The sequence below is a fragment of the Lepisosteus platostomus genome, chromosome 11 (assembly GCF_059453375.1).
Source record: "Lepisosteus platostomus isolate fLepPlt1 chromosome 11, fLepPlt1.hap1, whole genome shotgun sequence".
Taxonomy (NCBI): Eukaryota; Metazoa; Chordata; class Actinopteri; order Semionotiformes; family Lepisosteidae; genus Lepisosteus; species Lepisosteus platostomus.
In genome coordinates, this window is record NC_142621.1 from 44,097,322 (window position 1) to 44,111,663 (window position 14,342).

Genomic DNA, 14,342 nt, shown 5'->3' on the forward strand with positions numbered 1-14,342 from the left:
CGGAAAAGCGCTGGAGGATAACCTCTAAACGTGCAGCGCAGAGGAATTATCTGCACACGCTGCAGCAAATACGCGGATAGACGGCATAACAGGGCAAAGCCGAAAAAAAGATTTCAAAACGAACTGTTCAAGCTAGTTGTGCAGTCTAAACAGCGAATGCGGGATCGTTGTCGTTTTTTTTTTAAATCAGCACTCACCTGGGTCGAAATGAGAACTGAAGGCAAAGCTGGGGTTGAAAAACGATGAAGACATGACCAGTACAAAGAGCCTCGCACACATCCTCCACTTCAGGAATCTCGTGTTGTTGCAATGCAGTATGAGAAAAGGCTATTTTAAAAGGAAAGAAATGACGAACTGCCCTCTCGAGTGTTGCATTTCCCCTATCCAAAGACGCTCTAAGCGTCACAAGCCATACTCCACCATTTCATAACTAAATGCATATAATGGATTAAGATGCAGATGTTTCAGATAATTCTGTTCCTTTTCGTTTTGCATCAGGGTGCAAAGAAAACACCTCCAGTTTTTAACGTGCTGTTGCAAGAAAAAAAAACTGGTTACATGACTAAATCAAGCAGCGGTGCCTGCTTGTTCTATACGATACCAATCTGATGCTGTTAAATTTAAATCCCCGTTTCTCCTCGTCTCTGCACCAAATCTCAGCCCGTTATCCGCTTCCCACTCTTCACACACCGCGATAGTAAGGATGTCCGCCTCAGCAGTATTGTTGTGTTTAAAAATGCAACAAAGCACAGAAATCGACTAGCTGCTACTTGATATTGTGCATATTTAGATCTGTAATGTGTTGCTCAGGAATGAGATTAATCTCGCAGCACAGAGCGGTTTAGATATGAGAGAAGGAGCTGTTCTAGTGCTGACAACGAGAGCGCCATCTTGCTAATGTACTATATTGCTACCTCCGCTCTGGAATCTGCAGAAGGAGGAGGGGGGGTTAGGCATACAGGATAAAAGGGGAGGGGGAATCAAAAATCAGAAAGTGCGAGAGTGGCAGAGTCATGAGAGAAGGCATGAAAACTGCAAACGGTGAAATCGCACAGATGAGAAAAATACGTCGTCACACAAGCGCTTTGATTATTCGGACGACAGTAATTACATTGCTAACGTGTAAAATGAAGAGAAAATGATGGCACATGCACTTCCTTACATTACAATTTTGACATTGCCTTTCTAAATGCTGGATCTGATACTGTAATTATTCATGCCCATAAATCTTGCAGCTCCTCTCAAAATCTTACTTGCTCCGTGAATTAAGGTTTCGCCTTAAAATAATTGATTAGTGGCCAAGAATAGTGATTGAATTTGATAAGCAAAAACACTTAGACCTCCTTATTGTTTTGCTTCGGGTCATTTGTGTGTAACTTTTTTTAGAACTATTTCCTTCTTATTAGAGCAAATATTAAGAAAAGACGTAATAAAGCATGTTATATCCACTCGTTGTTATAATGTACTGTACAGCATTTTATTTTTCTAAATCCGTCGATTGCTGATCTATGGTTGGCCTCATTCAAATGAAGATAAATGACAGTCACGGGAACTCCTGCTGAAAAGGTCACATGTAGCAGCTGTGCACTGCAACACTGTAGCTTTTGATATAGTAACTTATAAAAGTTTTACTCAACCAGAATGATATTTATGACACAATGCTATGCCAAAAAATCTTTACGGCTCAGCAGTGTTCGTTCTGTGCACCTTTTTGCAAGGGAATTAGATAAAAATAGTGCTGATGGCATTTTTATTGGTAGACTTCAGTACACCTTAGTGTTTGTTTTTAATCAGAAATACAGTATTTTATATTTGTCATTACAGATATTGCCCAGGAGTGGCATGGTGCAGGATAGTAACAATCACATTGCAGCGTTTACCACAGTGATCCTCACATTTGAATGAACTGATAGGTACAGCCTGCACATCTGTATCGTCACGCTTTATAGACGGCAGTGTGCATTGTTCAGGACCACGTAGGGACGGAGCGGGGAACAGACCCATGAATGGAGCGATTGTTTTAGTCCAGTAAATACACAGGCTTCTCGCTCTATCAAATCCAGTCCTGAAGCTGGAGTCATTGTTCAGTGTGGCCTGATCAGCCTCCTCCCTCCCTTCCCTGTATCGGACAATGATACTGCCAGGACTTCTTTTTCCAGAAGAACTTTAAGCTTTTGCAGTCTACAGTGAGTTCGTCTGTAACTGCCAATGCCCCCTTTTCTAAGAAAATGAAACCATCAGATTCTATGATCTAGCCAACGAATTCTCTGAAATGTCCCGGTTATCTGGTTTATTGTTTTTCTTTCTGATTCAGCACTGTGACATCACAGTCCATAAAGAAACATCTACCACCTTCATTTTATGCAGAATTACTGCAGTCAGTGGCAGGATGAAACATTATTAGGAATTACTTAGGAGCAAGAATGCAGACTATGGCAAGATAGCTGTTGTTTTGTTGCCCTCAGTGGGAACAAAATTACAGAATAAGGAATCTTGCTTCAGCATGAGACCCTACGTTCTCTGTTCTGTGTCTGCTGCAGCAGTGCTACTCCACTGTTTAATGTATGTAAAATAAAACACTAACAGGTGATAAAGAACACAATTTGATGTCATCCTACCAGATCTCTCTGCTCCATGTTCTTGTTCCTGGGCCATGTCCTCACTGCAGTTTGTTGTGCACACAATCAGGAACAGACAACAGACTTATTACAGTCTAAGAGGGACTCATGATGAGGTTATTGCAAAACTGGGAAATTACACCATTTTAATTTCTCCACCATTGATAGCTGACAGTGTTTCAGTTCAAAAGATTATGAAGGTGACACTGGGAGTAGAGACAACATGGCTAAGAAATTATGTTGTAGCTGTTTTTGTTGCTGTGGTGTAGAGTTTTATTTTATATAACTACAGTATATACTGTATCTAAGTCTAATTGGAGCCTTGTGAACAAATGGGAGACTATTTAATGTAGAAAACTCTGGAGTCCTTCAATGTTGTCAGCTGCAAAGGTCTACAGCTTTGACATGAAAAAAAAAACTCTAAGCAAATGAAAATTACATCCTGGAGCTACAGATATACCAGTGATTTCATCCTGGTCTCGAAGTGCATCCTAGATTACCAATGTACAGTATAAGGAGTGTTCAGCTGTAAACGTTTCCTAATGTTGTTTTCCATAGATTTCCGTGCTAATTTTTACAAGAGCTGAAAGATAATAAGCAACACTCCATTTTTGCAGTCTACAAGCATCCCTCAATTCCATTAATGTTTGCCAGGGTAGGCTCCATGTCTAAGTTTAACTGCACCAAGGGGACAGGCTATCTGTCAGCACCAGGCAGCCGTGATTGGTATAAACCCTGCTCTGGTTTCATGGAAGAGATAGAATTTAAGATTCCAGCCAGGAGGAATCTGGCTTGCCAGCAACCACTATGTCCATTGTACTTGACACTAATGATTTGTCACAGTCGGCTCCAGTACCACCAAAGCCAAGAACTGACAGATAAAGACACTGTTTTCTTTCTCTCTGTGTCAGAAGGGCACACTGTAACCCTTTCTTCTCTAGGATATACAAAATGATCTACTGTACAAGTCCTCATTAAAGAAAACAGCTTTGTTCTCCTTGTTAGGCTTGTCCATGCTGTCCCTCTCTATCGTGGATACACTTTAAAACTTTAATTACTGAGTGTTCTCAGAACATGCAACTGCAGAATTCTTTCTAAATGTAAAAAAAAAAATACAAACGCAAAATATTGACATGTGGTACTGGAGTAAATCAGATTCTGAAATGAAAACAAAACAACCTTCACCTGAAATGAGTGAAGAATGAATAACAACCAGGCCAACAGCAACCTGCCACCACTGACACCTTGTGATAGATGAGCACACTTTAAATTCAGAGCAGGCTTTATGGGAGCCACAGATCTCGGGCCAATTCCAAGCATCCTGAGAAGGAGCATCAGCTTAGTGACCCAGATCACCTTGTATATTAAAAAGAAAAAAGATCATTTCTGTAATAAACAGCAAAGAACAAGAACCAGTTAGGTCACGAACATTTAACCCTTTATTTAATGGCAGGATCTCATTCCAGACAAGGAACAAATACTCAGCTGTGGAGAGACCAAGCACTGAGCATAGCCTCCCCTGGTGCTAACGATTAAACCAAATAATTATAACTATAAACCCTAGCAGCCTCATTGCATCCCTGGATACTCCTTAGCATTGCATTCCTATGTAGTTTACTAATATAGTTCACTTGTATTGAGTTTCATGTGTTTGCTTCCATTGTGTATTTTTGGTATTGTGAATGTTCAGAATTATTGTACAACAATGTATGCCTTTTGAAAGTTTTGTATATAAACAAATTGAGGTGCAGAACAAATGCTAGTGCATTTTTAACATAATTTATCATAAATTACTCCTCAGGCTTTTTTGTGATATCCCGCAGTACTCGGTTCTTTTATTCATTTTTAACATGGAGATGTCTATGTCCGGTGACATCAGTAAGACACACTCTTGAAGAGAGTTCAAGTAGGTGGCTGTGTCAGCATGCGTAGGCTGCAAAGGATCAAGTAAAGGTTTATTCCATGCTGAGAAGAGAAGAAAGGAAACACAACGTTTTAGCTGTGGAGCCTTCTTCAAGTGTGAGGGGTGACTTCTTCGGCAAAGAAGGCTCCACAACCAAAACCTTGTGTTTCCTTTCTTCTCTTTTCAGCATGGAATAAAGCTTTACTTGATCCTTTGCAGCCTACGCATGCTGACACAGCCACCTACTTGAACTACTACACGCTTGAAGAACTGACTTTACATTTTGGCTGGTTTCTTTTCCACTCCTATCTCAGAACATCATGCTAACCCATGTGAATATTCAATATACGGGCTATTCCATCATAACCTAGAGAGCTCATCATTCAATTACTGTTCAAGCAAAGTAGCTGAAAACAAAAAACACAGAGAGTTGAATTCCAAATACAATGTGCGTGTGGAACAAACCATATACAGTACCTTTGGTTCTGGAAGACTGGAAGAGCCATCAGAGCTGTACTGACTTAGAGATTTTCTCTTGTTATTTCTATTTTGTATTTCACATCCAATATGCACCCGCATATCACACGCTCAGCTTGCTTCTTGAGAAAATAATACACTATAAAAACTTCAGAAACAGGGTTATTTCCAGCACTTTTCTATCAAGTATAATGAAGGATCTTTTGTATGATGTGCTGTTTTCTTTAATCCATTAGCTAGGATATTTGTCTGCTATTGACATGTGGTAAGAATTATTGTATTAACAGGGTAATGCAAGTCTGGATTTGAGTTCTCAGAACTGAGGTAAAAAACAGCAAAGCATAGCGCATTCACAGATCTCTGGAACTGCTGATAAGATGACTTCATTGTGTTGTGTTGCCAAAGGTTGCATACATGCTATAGAGAAAGATTGACAACTGTAACCTCAAAATCAGAATCAGTCTCTGATTAACTGACTTTAATTAGTTCAGCATAAAATGCATATAATATACAGTATGCCATGGTGATTGATACAAAAATGACCTAATACTGGCAGAGAACATCACAATTGTAATCTGAGACCTACAGCTGCCCACATGCGTACTGTTTTCCTGTACTTATATCTCACTGATTTGTTAAGTCTTCAGACATACATAGCATGGGCATTGTTAAATATTAACAGAGCAGTGCAGTTTAATGTTCACCATACAAATGAGACAAGGCACAACCTTGGATTTTAGATGGAAGGTGCAAAAGACATACTATATGCCTGTAGCTGCAATTCCCTGATTTTAGCATGTTATGAGTTTATTTCATGCAAACAAGCTGTGACATCTGATGTTCAGAAGAGAAAAGAAAATGACTAAGTTACAGGTACAGTAACATGCCTCACAATCAGGGTGAAATCTCAGTTCACAGGGCATGGCACCAGAGATGGAGAACCAAATAATCAATTCATGCAAGTGAAGTGTCAGTAGGTTTTCAGTAGGCTAGGAATGTGTACATTTTTCTGTGTCTGTAGTGTTATATCGTATTGTAAAAATGATTTTTAAGACCACATGACGTTGGTCAATACGTTGGTGTGCCATAGACTCTATGGCTGCTGACATAAGCAACACACATTACTAATGTTTATTCTGAATTTATAACACATCCATTTTCAACAGAGCTAATCCTAGTATGGAGCTTGCCAACATGCTAAACACACTGCACTTGGGAATACAAAGAACACACAGCCCAGAGAGAAAACATTATTCATCTGGGCTGCATCTTCATGAGAACAGTGAACTGGCACGTTAAAGCAATCATGGCGTGCGGTCATCCCTCAGCTCGAGCTGATAAAGTCAGGTCAAAGCTTCTTTTCTTCCCTAAAAGACTTGCAGGGGGAAATGTGTAAATGATTATTTTTAAAATTAGCTTTTTGCAAAGCAACCTAATCTGCTCTAGCAAAAAGGCAAGAGGATAAAAGGGAGAAATTTCATTTGCAGTTTGACAAGTCTGACTTTCTGTCTGTAGGAAACAGCTGAGAGACTATGTTCCTGGCGAGAGGAACAAGGAGAGGTTTGGCTCATTATCTGTTATGAAACTTTTGGCGACAGAGGTTCTGTCTTGAGGTCAAAGTTCAAAGCTAGGCAAACAAGCAATGGGATATCTGGGATTAAGGACAGAAACCCAGCTGTCTAGTATGAAATTCAGGTGTCTAAATTCTCAATTAAAGCATTTTCCCAAATGCTCCCAATAGCATCTATGTGTTTTGAAGAAATAAAGCTGAATTCATAAAATTTCAAGTATAATAATGGATGCTTATAATAGCTAAAAAATCCACAGGCTTCATTTTCAACTGGAGAATTGCCCAAATTATGCAAAGTAAGAAATTCCTGTAAAGTTAGTTACAGTATGTAAAGTTCACATCTTATTGTGAAGAGACTTTAATCCAAAAACTAAATTAACAAAATTGCTGCTTATAATCAAGAGTTATCATATTACCCAAATAGCCACTAATAGGTATCACAAAAAATGTAAAGCAATGACACCATCTCCCTAAACATTACCAGTCTCTCACTACAGAGAAAAGAACCCTAAAAGGTGCATTACTCCAAAATAGAATACCCATAAGAGGTATTAAAAACAATTTAAGAAAGTTTGAACTATATAAAATGTAGAAAATGAAAAAAGAACACTCATATTTAAAGTCAGAATTCAAATGCTTAAAGTATATCTGAATCCCTAAAAAACAGACTAAAAACCATCTTGTTTTACAGTAAATACTGTAATTAAAACACCCTATTCAGCTGACACAATCATTACAGGATGATAAATGTTTAAATTCAGTTCCTAAGTTAAGGCTTTATAGCTTGAAGGGTTAAATCCAAAAACGTCTCTTCTTTTGAAAACATATCCTGCTGAGAGGGAATAAAAAAAACTTTCATAAAATGTTGGTCATTAAAATAACACGAATCACAGTTCTTGTTCATGTTCACTGAACTTATGTTTTAGAGGCAGTTGTTTTTTTTGGCAAAAATTAGAACCACATTTAAAAACCACAAGAGAAATATTTAATAAAAATATATTGAATAAACATTGGTTTATTTATCATCTGTTCCCTCTTTTGCAATACAGTTGTGGTTTTTAAGCATGGTTTTATTTGTAGGGAAATTGATTTTGTAACTTTAAAAGAAAATAGAACCTCTAAAAACAAATTAAGCCCTGTACTTGGAAACAATGAATGTGGCTGTTGTGCTCAATGTATAAATTATTCTTCAAGTACAACACTGGGAAAGCTCATTTAGAGACCAAGTAATATGCTTTTGTTTAATTAAAGAGTTTAAGAACTAATTGCATCTATTTCTTTCTTTTCTAGAATAATAAGATTCCTCTGAAATGTTATAGTGAATAGGCTTTCTCAGACACTACTTTGTAAACTACTAATACTTGAATATATAAATAATTTAAGGAGAAACCACGTTCTCAAGGACATGTACAAATATGCGATATGATGGCAAACCAGAAGGGTTGTCAATGTGAATGAGAATTTTCATGTTAGCTCACAGCTGGAAAAAAAAACAGTTGGACTGCTGTTAAGGAAGCTGTCAATATAAATTGTGAAGCTAATTAGCATCCTTGTCAGTTGTCAGTCTGCTGCTGAATAGCAGCTCAGCATACGCAGCTGAGAGTAGGCTGAAAACACAAAATGGAAGACACAAAATGAGAGTTTCTGGTTTTCTACGCAGTAAAGTGGTGAGGAACCTATGGCTGGTGTGCAAAAGAGCCAAAGGTCTGATGGAGTTACAAGAATCAGAGAGTTGACAGGTGCACTGCTGAGATGGAAATAGCACAGCCTGTGGGTATATAAGAGACAGGACAGAGAGGAAGGTTCAGAGTGCACTGGAAGACAAGACGCACCCAGGGTTTCTAACAACCAAGGATCTTGGCCACACTGCTGGTGAGTGAACAACTGTGGACATCAAAGGAGCAAAAAAGGGGATTCTGTTGAGAAAGCAGGGTGCTGCAAGTGGAGGTGTCGAACTCTGGGGTAGAATAGCAAGTGGTGAGACTGATCTGCACTATCACTGCAATGAAGTCACAGAAGGCTTGATGCACAGCGTTGTGCATACCTTGAAGGCAGAGTCAAGGGCTGAGAGCAGAGAGACATACGGGATTCGATAACCTAAAATTGCTTGAATAAGAAAAGATATTATGATGACAACAGTTGAAAAAACACATGGACATTCAGTTTTGTCTCGATAATTTCCATTTAGAGAAACTGCTGCTCTGAAAATCTTGGGACTCTCAAGATTTTCTTTGGGAAAAATCTCAAATGGTGTGTATGCGAGTGTTTGTGTTTTGTTAATTTTTAAACGCTGCTTATAATATTTAAATATTATGCACGTGGGATATACTGAAACACAACTAGTAATGATTGTGATGTGAATCTTATTTTTGTTTACGTTTGCAAAAGTTAAATATGCTCTTTGAAGGCACAATAGTTGCCTTGGAGTATTTGAAGAAATGCTGGGTGGGTGGCAATGAAGATATCGTACACTGAAATCTCGCATTCAGTTACCATATCAGGCAGATAAACATTCTATGATGATGACCTGATCTATGAAGATTTGCTGATGCGATATATGTTGTATAGACACAAGATAAAACCAGTCTATTAATATCATTTTATTATTATTTTGAAAGAGCAGCGAATAAAGTTGAAATATTTTTTTTTAAATACATACATTATTTGAGTTTCCACTGAATGTGTTCTAATGGAGACATGTTATGATCTTTTTTTAAACCTGCTAAAATAATTTGTCACATATTTAAAAGACTGTGGATCTCTTCTTCTTGGCCATGTCAGAACTGACATGGCCCTATGCGAAGACATCTATTTTAAACTGTGTATTACTATAGGATGGGTAGTGTGGTAGCAATGGGGATTTTGTGTTTTGGGGGAGGGAGGGGGCTGGGGCAGTGGCCCTGCTTGTCCTGTTGGTGTGGTGTGCAGTTTGGGAAGAGCTGGAAAAAGGTCTGGAGGTTCTGAGCTTCCCTGCCAGCTCAGCACTTCAAGGGAATGGAAATAGCAATAAGATTACACACAGGGACTCTAGAACATCCAGGCACAGTGTAACTGAAGATTTGACATTACAAGCTGTTATCATAAGACTCCATTTCCAGAAATAAAGGCCCCAGTGGAGGAAAAGGGAAACCCACTCAGGTAGACTGGGGGTGGGATCAGTGGGTCAACAGCACATACCGTCAAGGGGAGAGGTCGGTCAGTACTTCACCCTAGGGGACTAGCTCCTTTGCATTACCTCAGGCTGCAACTTGGTTTACTGGCAGTAATAAGAAAATGGACAGACTCTTTCTGGTTCTGTTCAATGCAAGAAATCTCTGGTGTGGAATGGAATGAGGCATACCCAAAAGCAGCATCGTGCATACACTCAAAACAAGCAGCTGGTGTCTTTGGCAAACAATATATCAGATGTCCACAAGCTGTAAAAATCAGGCTGGGGTCGACACCAATGGAAGATGTAGTGAGGACACAGTATAACAGAGTACTGGCTAAAATAAAATAAGACAGAAAAACCTTACAGTTACCACACTAAATGAATACTTGGGGCTACAGATTAATCTGTGCTAACACTAGCCTGTTAGACTGTGGTATTCAGCACTGTATATCATATGAAAAGGTTTTTTTTCTATTTTGTTTTTACTGCCTGCTTGGCACCTGCAATGCCAATTTTTTGGATGCCTTTGAGGGTCTTCTCAACCTAATCGAGGCACAGGGATCATGCATTGAGGACTCTTAAAATCCAGGTTATCAAGAGCAGGTACACAGTGGGCTACCATGAAAGCTGTTAAAAGCATCTGGTACAGCTACTGTATGTTCCATCCCACCCAAAATAATTGAAGGATGAACGCATATTGTCATGAAACCATAAATGTGTTGTCTAATATAGGCATTCCCAATCCTAGTCCTGGAGGCCCACAATCCTGCTGGTTTTTATTCCAGCACAGCTCCCAGTTACACAATCAAACCCTTAACTGACTTAAGAATATGATTAATTTGAACTGCCTGACTGTTTTCAGCTCCTATGCATGTTAGATGATGCCTTTTAACTACTGCATTTGATTGGCAAAATCTCAGACTTTTATGTAAAAAAAAGACTTGCACATATTCCGATCAAGCAACCTGTTAGTTGAATAAAGGCTTGCATTTCGTGATTAAGCCTGGTAGACATGGAAGCCACAGGCCTCAGGTGTCTATGGTACAGTACATTGTCATAGCCTTAACATTTGACATTCTGTGCATGAGCGATTTAAGATTTAAAAGATAGGACAGCATGTTGAATGATGCTTCCTGGGATAGGCTGTGGGCCACTGAGACCCTGAATTGGATAAGCACTTAGTGAAAGTGATGATATGATGTGTCATTAAATAATCTGTCTATACCTAAAACATAAAAAGAATGGGCATATTTTTTTAGACAAAATGTCCAAAAATAAAAAATGAAATTGTTTAGGAAAAGTAATAAGGTACAGTTATCTCTTTTCCAGCACTAGGTGATTTGACCCAAATTATCCTGCTGTGCAGTACCATATAGGCAGAGGTCATGGAGGACGAATTCAGCATGCAGGTAAAAAAGATGGCACTGGCCATGGGCGCATCACTGAGCGACCAGGATATCAACCGCATGCCCAGAGAAATGAGGCTCCAAGGTGAAAGATGCTCTCATTAAACTGTGTCTGTATTATTGCATGGATCAGTGTGAGTTCAGGCAAAGGTGTATAGACCTGCCAGGCACAAAGCACATGTGTCACAGTAATTTGACCTCAATGCAGAATCACATCCTAGAATCCAACAAATAAATAAGAATAAAGTCAATGGATTGTCATCATCAGCTCATCAGTTTCAATACACAAATCCTATAGAGGAGGGGTCTTAATCTGGAACTGGAGACCCTCACTCAGACCAGTCCTCTAGGTTACCTGTTTTTGAAGGCTGGCAACAGCTTTTAGCTATTGATGAATCAAGAAAGCAGTCTTTATAATAAAGAATATTCTGGTCCTTGGTGGGTGAAGATTGCATTTTAGTTGTAAAACATCTCAGCCTTTTTGCTGCTCCTCATAGATCTGTTTACAAATAATGTTTAACTGATGATGATAATGGAATTGTTCTATATCTTTAGAAATTTAACAGTGACCTACAAAAACTGCTGGATTGGGGCTGCCCAGAGCTGGACATCCCCATTATAGAAGGCATTTGGAGGATCAGAAGGAATTTCAGGATTTGTTCTGAACTGCATGGCCAGAAAGTGAAGATAATATGGTTCAGATAAAAGTTCTAATGACTAACAAATCTTTGTTGGGGGTTGTTTTGGCAGGAAACTTTAACTACAGTAAGTTCTTTGAGTACATGCAACAATTTACGACATCAGAGCAGCAGGAGGAATCTATCAAGAAGGCCTTTAAGATGCTGGACAAAGACAACAGTGGCTACATTGAATGGAATGAGATCAAGTATGACTGATAAAAGATGGACTGCTGTTCTCTCACATACACTGTTGTGCAAAATCTAAAACATTATGCATTGTTCTGTTGTTTGCAATGTTTTCCCTTTTAGAAGCAAAATCTGAGCATGTGGCACACTCATGCTAAACTTTTAGAGACTTTTAAGCTAAAAGTAAATCCTCAAAGTTCTATATTTTGTAGCCTAAAAGCAACCTTTTAGCTTTATGAATGTGTAGAGAGGAAGAAATTATGTTAAAGATGGGAAACTTCCTCTACATGTAGTGCTATTGCACATGAAGTGATGCATGAGCTTGTATCGAGAGTAGTCTGCTCTGGTCTCCTGCTACTTTAGAGAGAGCATATTGGCACTTACTTGTTGTTGTCCTGGCAGGTACATCCTGTCGACAGTGCCCAGCTCCATGCCCGTGATGCCCCTGTCAGATGAGGAGGCTGAGGCCATGCTACAGGCTGCAGATGTGGATGGCGATGGGAGGATTGATTTCAGAGGTGCGAGGAGAGATGGGTGAATGAAGGAACTACAATAGGGGAAAGCTGCTGATTTTTGGTATAGCCAAGCCTTTAGCAGACATATGGGTTCTAGTACTAAACTTTGTGAGAACATACTGCGATGCCTCCAGGTACCTAGCAGTTTTGATTTATACAAAGGGCTGATGAGGTGGAATGCTGTCCCTCTCCATTAGTCAAAACTGCAGACCTGCTGCTTGCCGTGAAAGGTTTGAGACAGCTCTGCAGAGGCCAATAGCACTTAGCATGGGTTAATGATTTTACCTGTGGGACAGACGAACTTTGCAGGCAACTGTGCAACGCAAAAACCTAGGGACTTAAAAGGAATGCAATTTATAACAAAGACACAGGGGGGCAGTGAAGTATTGAGTGAGTAAAAGGTGTAGAGAGTAAGGTAAATGCTGATGTTATTTACATCCAACAAACTAGGGCCCTCTTGTGGTGATATTTTACATGATCACACATAACGTTTACAGGTACAGTGCACCTAATTTAATTTGGTTGAAAAATAAAAGTATAAAGCTCTTTTTACTAATGCTGTAGATTTTCTAAACATTTTAAAAATAATATCCCACTCAAATTGGGTATGCACAAAAAATAAAACTGAAATTCTGACTGAGGAAGTCTATAATAGCTTTAGCCCTTTGTCAGACAAGCATTCGATGCTTTAACATTTAAAAACCTTCGGGGTTTCTGAAGTCAAGCACTTTGAACTTTAACACTGAAGGTTTGGACCCGCATTTGCGGACCTGAAAAATGATGTGACAAATATTTCATGTGAAGGAACCAGTAAAACACAAATTTTCACAACAGATTAGAAACATTTTCTTAGCAAGCAATTCAATTTACAGTACTTGACTGCAATTGTCTCCCATATAATGCTTTTGGTTTGTGCTGCCCTGCAGAATTCTCAGACCTGGTCAAATCGGAGAAGAAACCAAAGAAGTAGACAAGGGAGAGGGGCAGCAGAGGTTCTGGAATCAACTTTCATCGCTCGCACGGTTCCTATTGGACTTGGCTTCGCTTCAGTTATGGCCCTGACTGCTGGGAAAGCTTCCAACATGCACTAACACTTGCCTAGCAATTCCTCGGTGAAAGCCATGTTATTATTGTATGTAAATACATACTGTAATACCACACATATCTCATTTACTAAACAAATATCTGTGACCAAAGGTCAAGTTCTCCATGTGTCACTTCAAAGTGTAACTGTAAAAATTTAGGATGTGTTTAGAGAATGACTTTGCAACTGTCACGATAATGCAACAGTGGTTACAAAACACTTGGCTTCACTCAAAGAATACTAAAGCACATCTCCACAGTTCACCTTTCAGAGTACAGGAAACACCACTATTTTGCCATAATCGGTTTAAAGAATGCATCAAAAATATTAGCATAAGATCCAGCTCCCCCAGACCCATATTGGATAAAAAATGAGAAAATGGATGTATGGATAAATTTTCAAAATATTTTCCTAGCAGGCTAAGCCCTGACAGCTTGCAAACAGCACAAAGCGACATTTACATTTTTGGGGAGATGAGAAGCAAGGTGCGTGGTTTTGATTTGCATTGGAAGGATCATTGTTCAGATTTTCCTTACATTGGTTGTCTACAGAATTATGCTTATTGTTAATGATCACTGCAGAAAATGTGTCTTGGAGTGCTTTCAAATACAAAGACAAACCCTATTGATCAGGGCTGCTTTTTAATACATAGTTGAACTTTGTTGTATAAAAGTTGGTATATATAAACAAAGGCTGAAGCAGTCTGGGTACATGTTCTTGAATTTTACCAATAAAACACTGTGTAATACCTG

General features: G+C 39.0%; 2 protein-coding genes across 2 annotated transcripts in view; one reads left to right on the top strand and one right to left on the bottom strand.

The window, feature by feature from the left end:
- lmtkb (lemur tail kinase 1 b) overlaps positions 1–910 on the bottom strand; it is a 50,011-nt gene extending 49,101 nt beyond the window's left edge. Inside the window, exon 1 of the mRNA XM_088599894.1 lies at positions 198–910. Coding sequence (XP_088456020.1) covers positions 198–279 — 82 coding nt within the window. The 5' untranslated portion in view covers positions 280–910. The remainder of the gene's footprint in view (positions 1–197) is intronic.
- Positions 911–8,306: 7,396 nt separating this feature from the next.
- Positions 8,307–14,338, top strand: LOC148652764 (parvalbumin-like EF-hand-containing protein). Its single transcript, XM_088599904.1, has 5 exons — positions 8,307–8,440; positions 11,049–11,210; positions 11,876–12,011; positions 12,394–12,509; positions 13,433–14,338. The coding sequence occupies exons 2-5, from the start codon at positions 11,105–11,107 to the stop codon at positions 13,474–13,476; spliced, it is 402 nt and encodes a 133-aa protein (XP_088456030.1). The 5' UTR covers positions 8,307–8,440; positions 11,049–11,104; the 3' UTR covers positions 13,477–14,338.
- Positions 14,339–14,342: the final 4 nt, after the last annotated feature.

Excerpts from the sequence above, each read along its gene's own strand:
- LOC148652764 (XM_088599904.1), top strand. The coding sequence starts at position 11,105 with ATGGAGGACGAATTCAGCATGCAGGTAAAAAAGATGGCACTGGCCATG. Across the intron at positions 11,211-11,875 it reads CAGAGAAATGAGGCTCCAAG|GAAACTTTAACTACAGTAAG; the intron begins GTGAAAGATGCT and ends TTGTTTTGGCAG. Across the intron at positions 12,012-12,393 it reads ATTGAATGGAATGAGATCAA|GTACATCCTGTCGACAGTGC; the intron begins GTATGACTGATA and ends TTGTCCTGGCAG.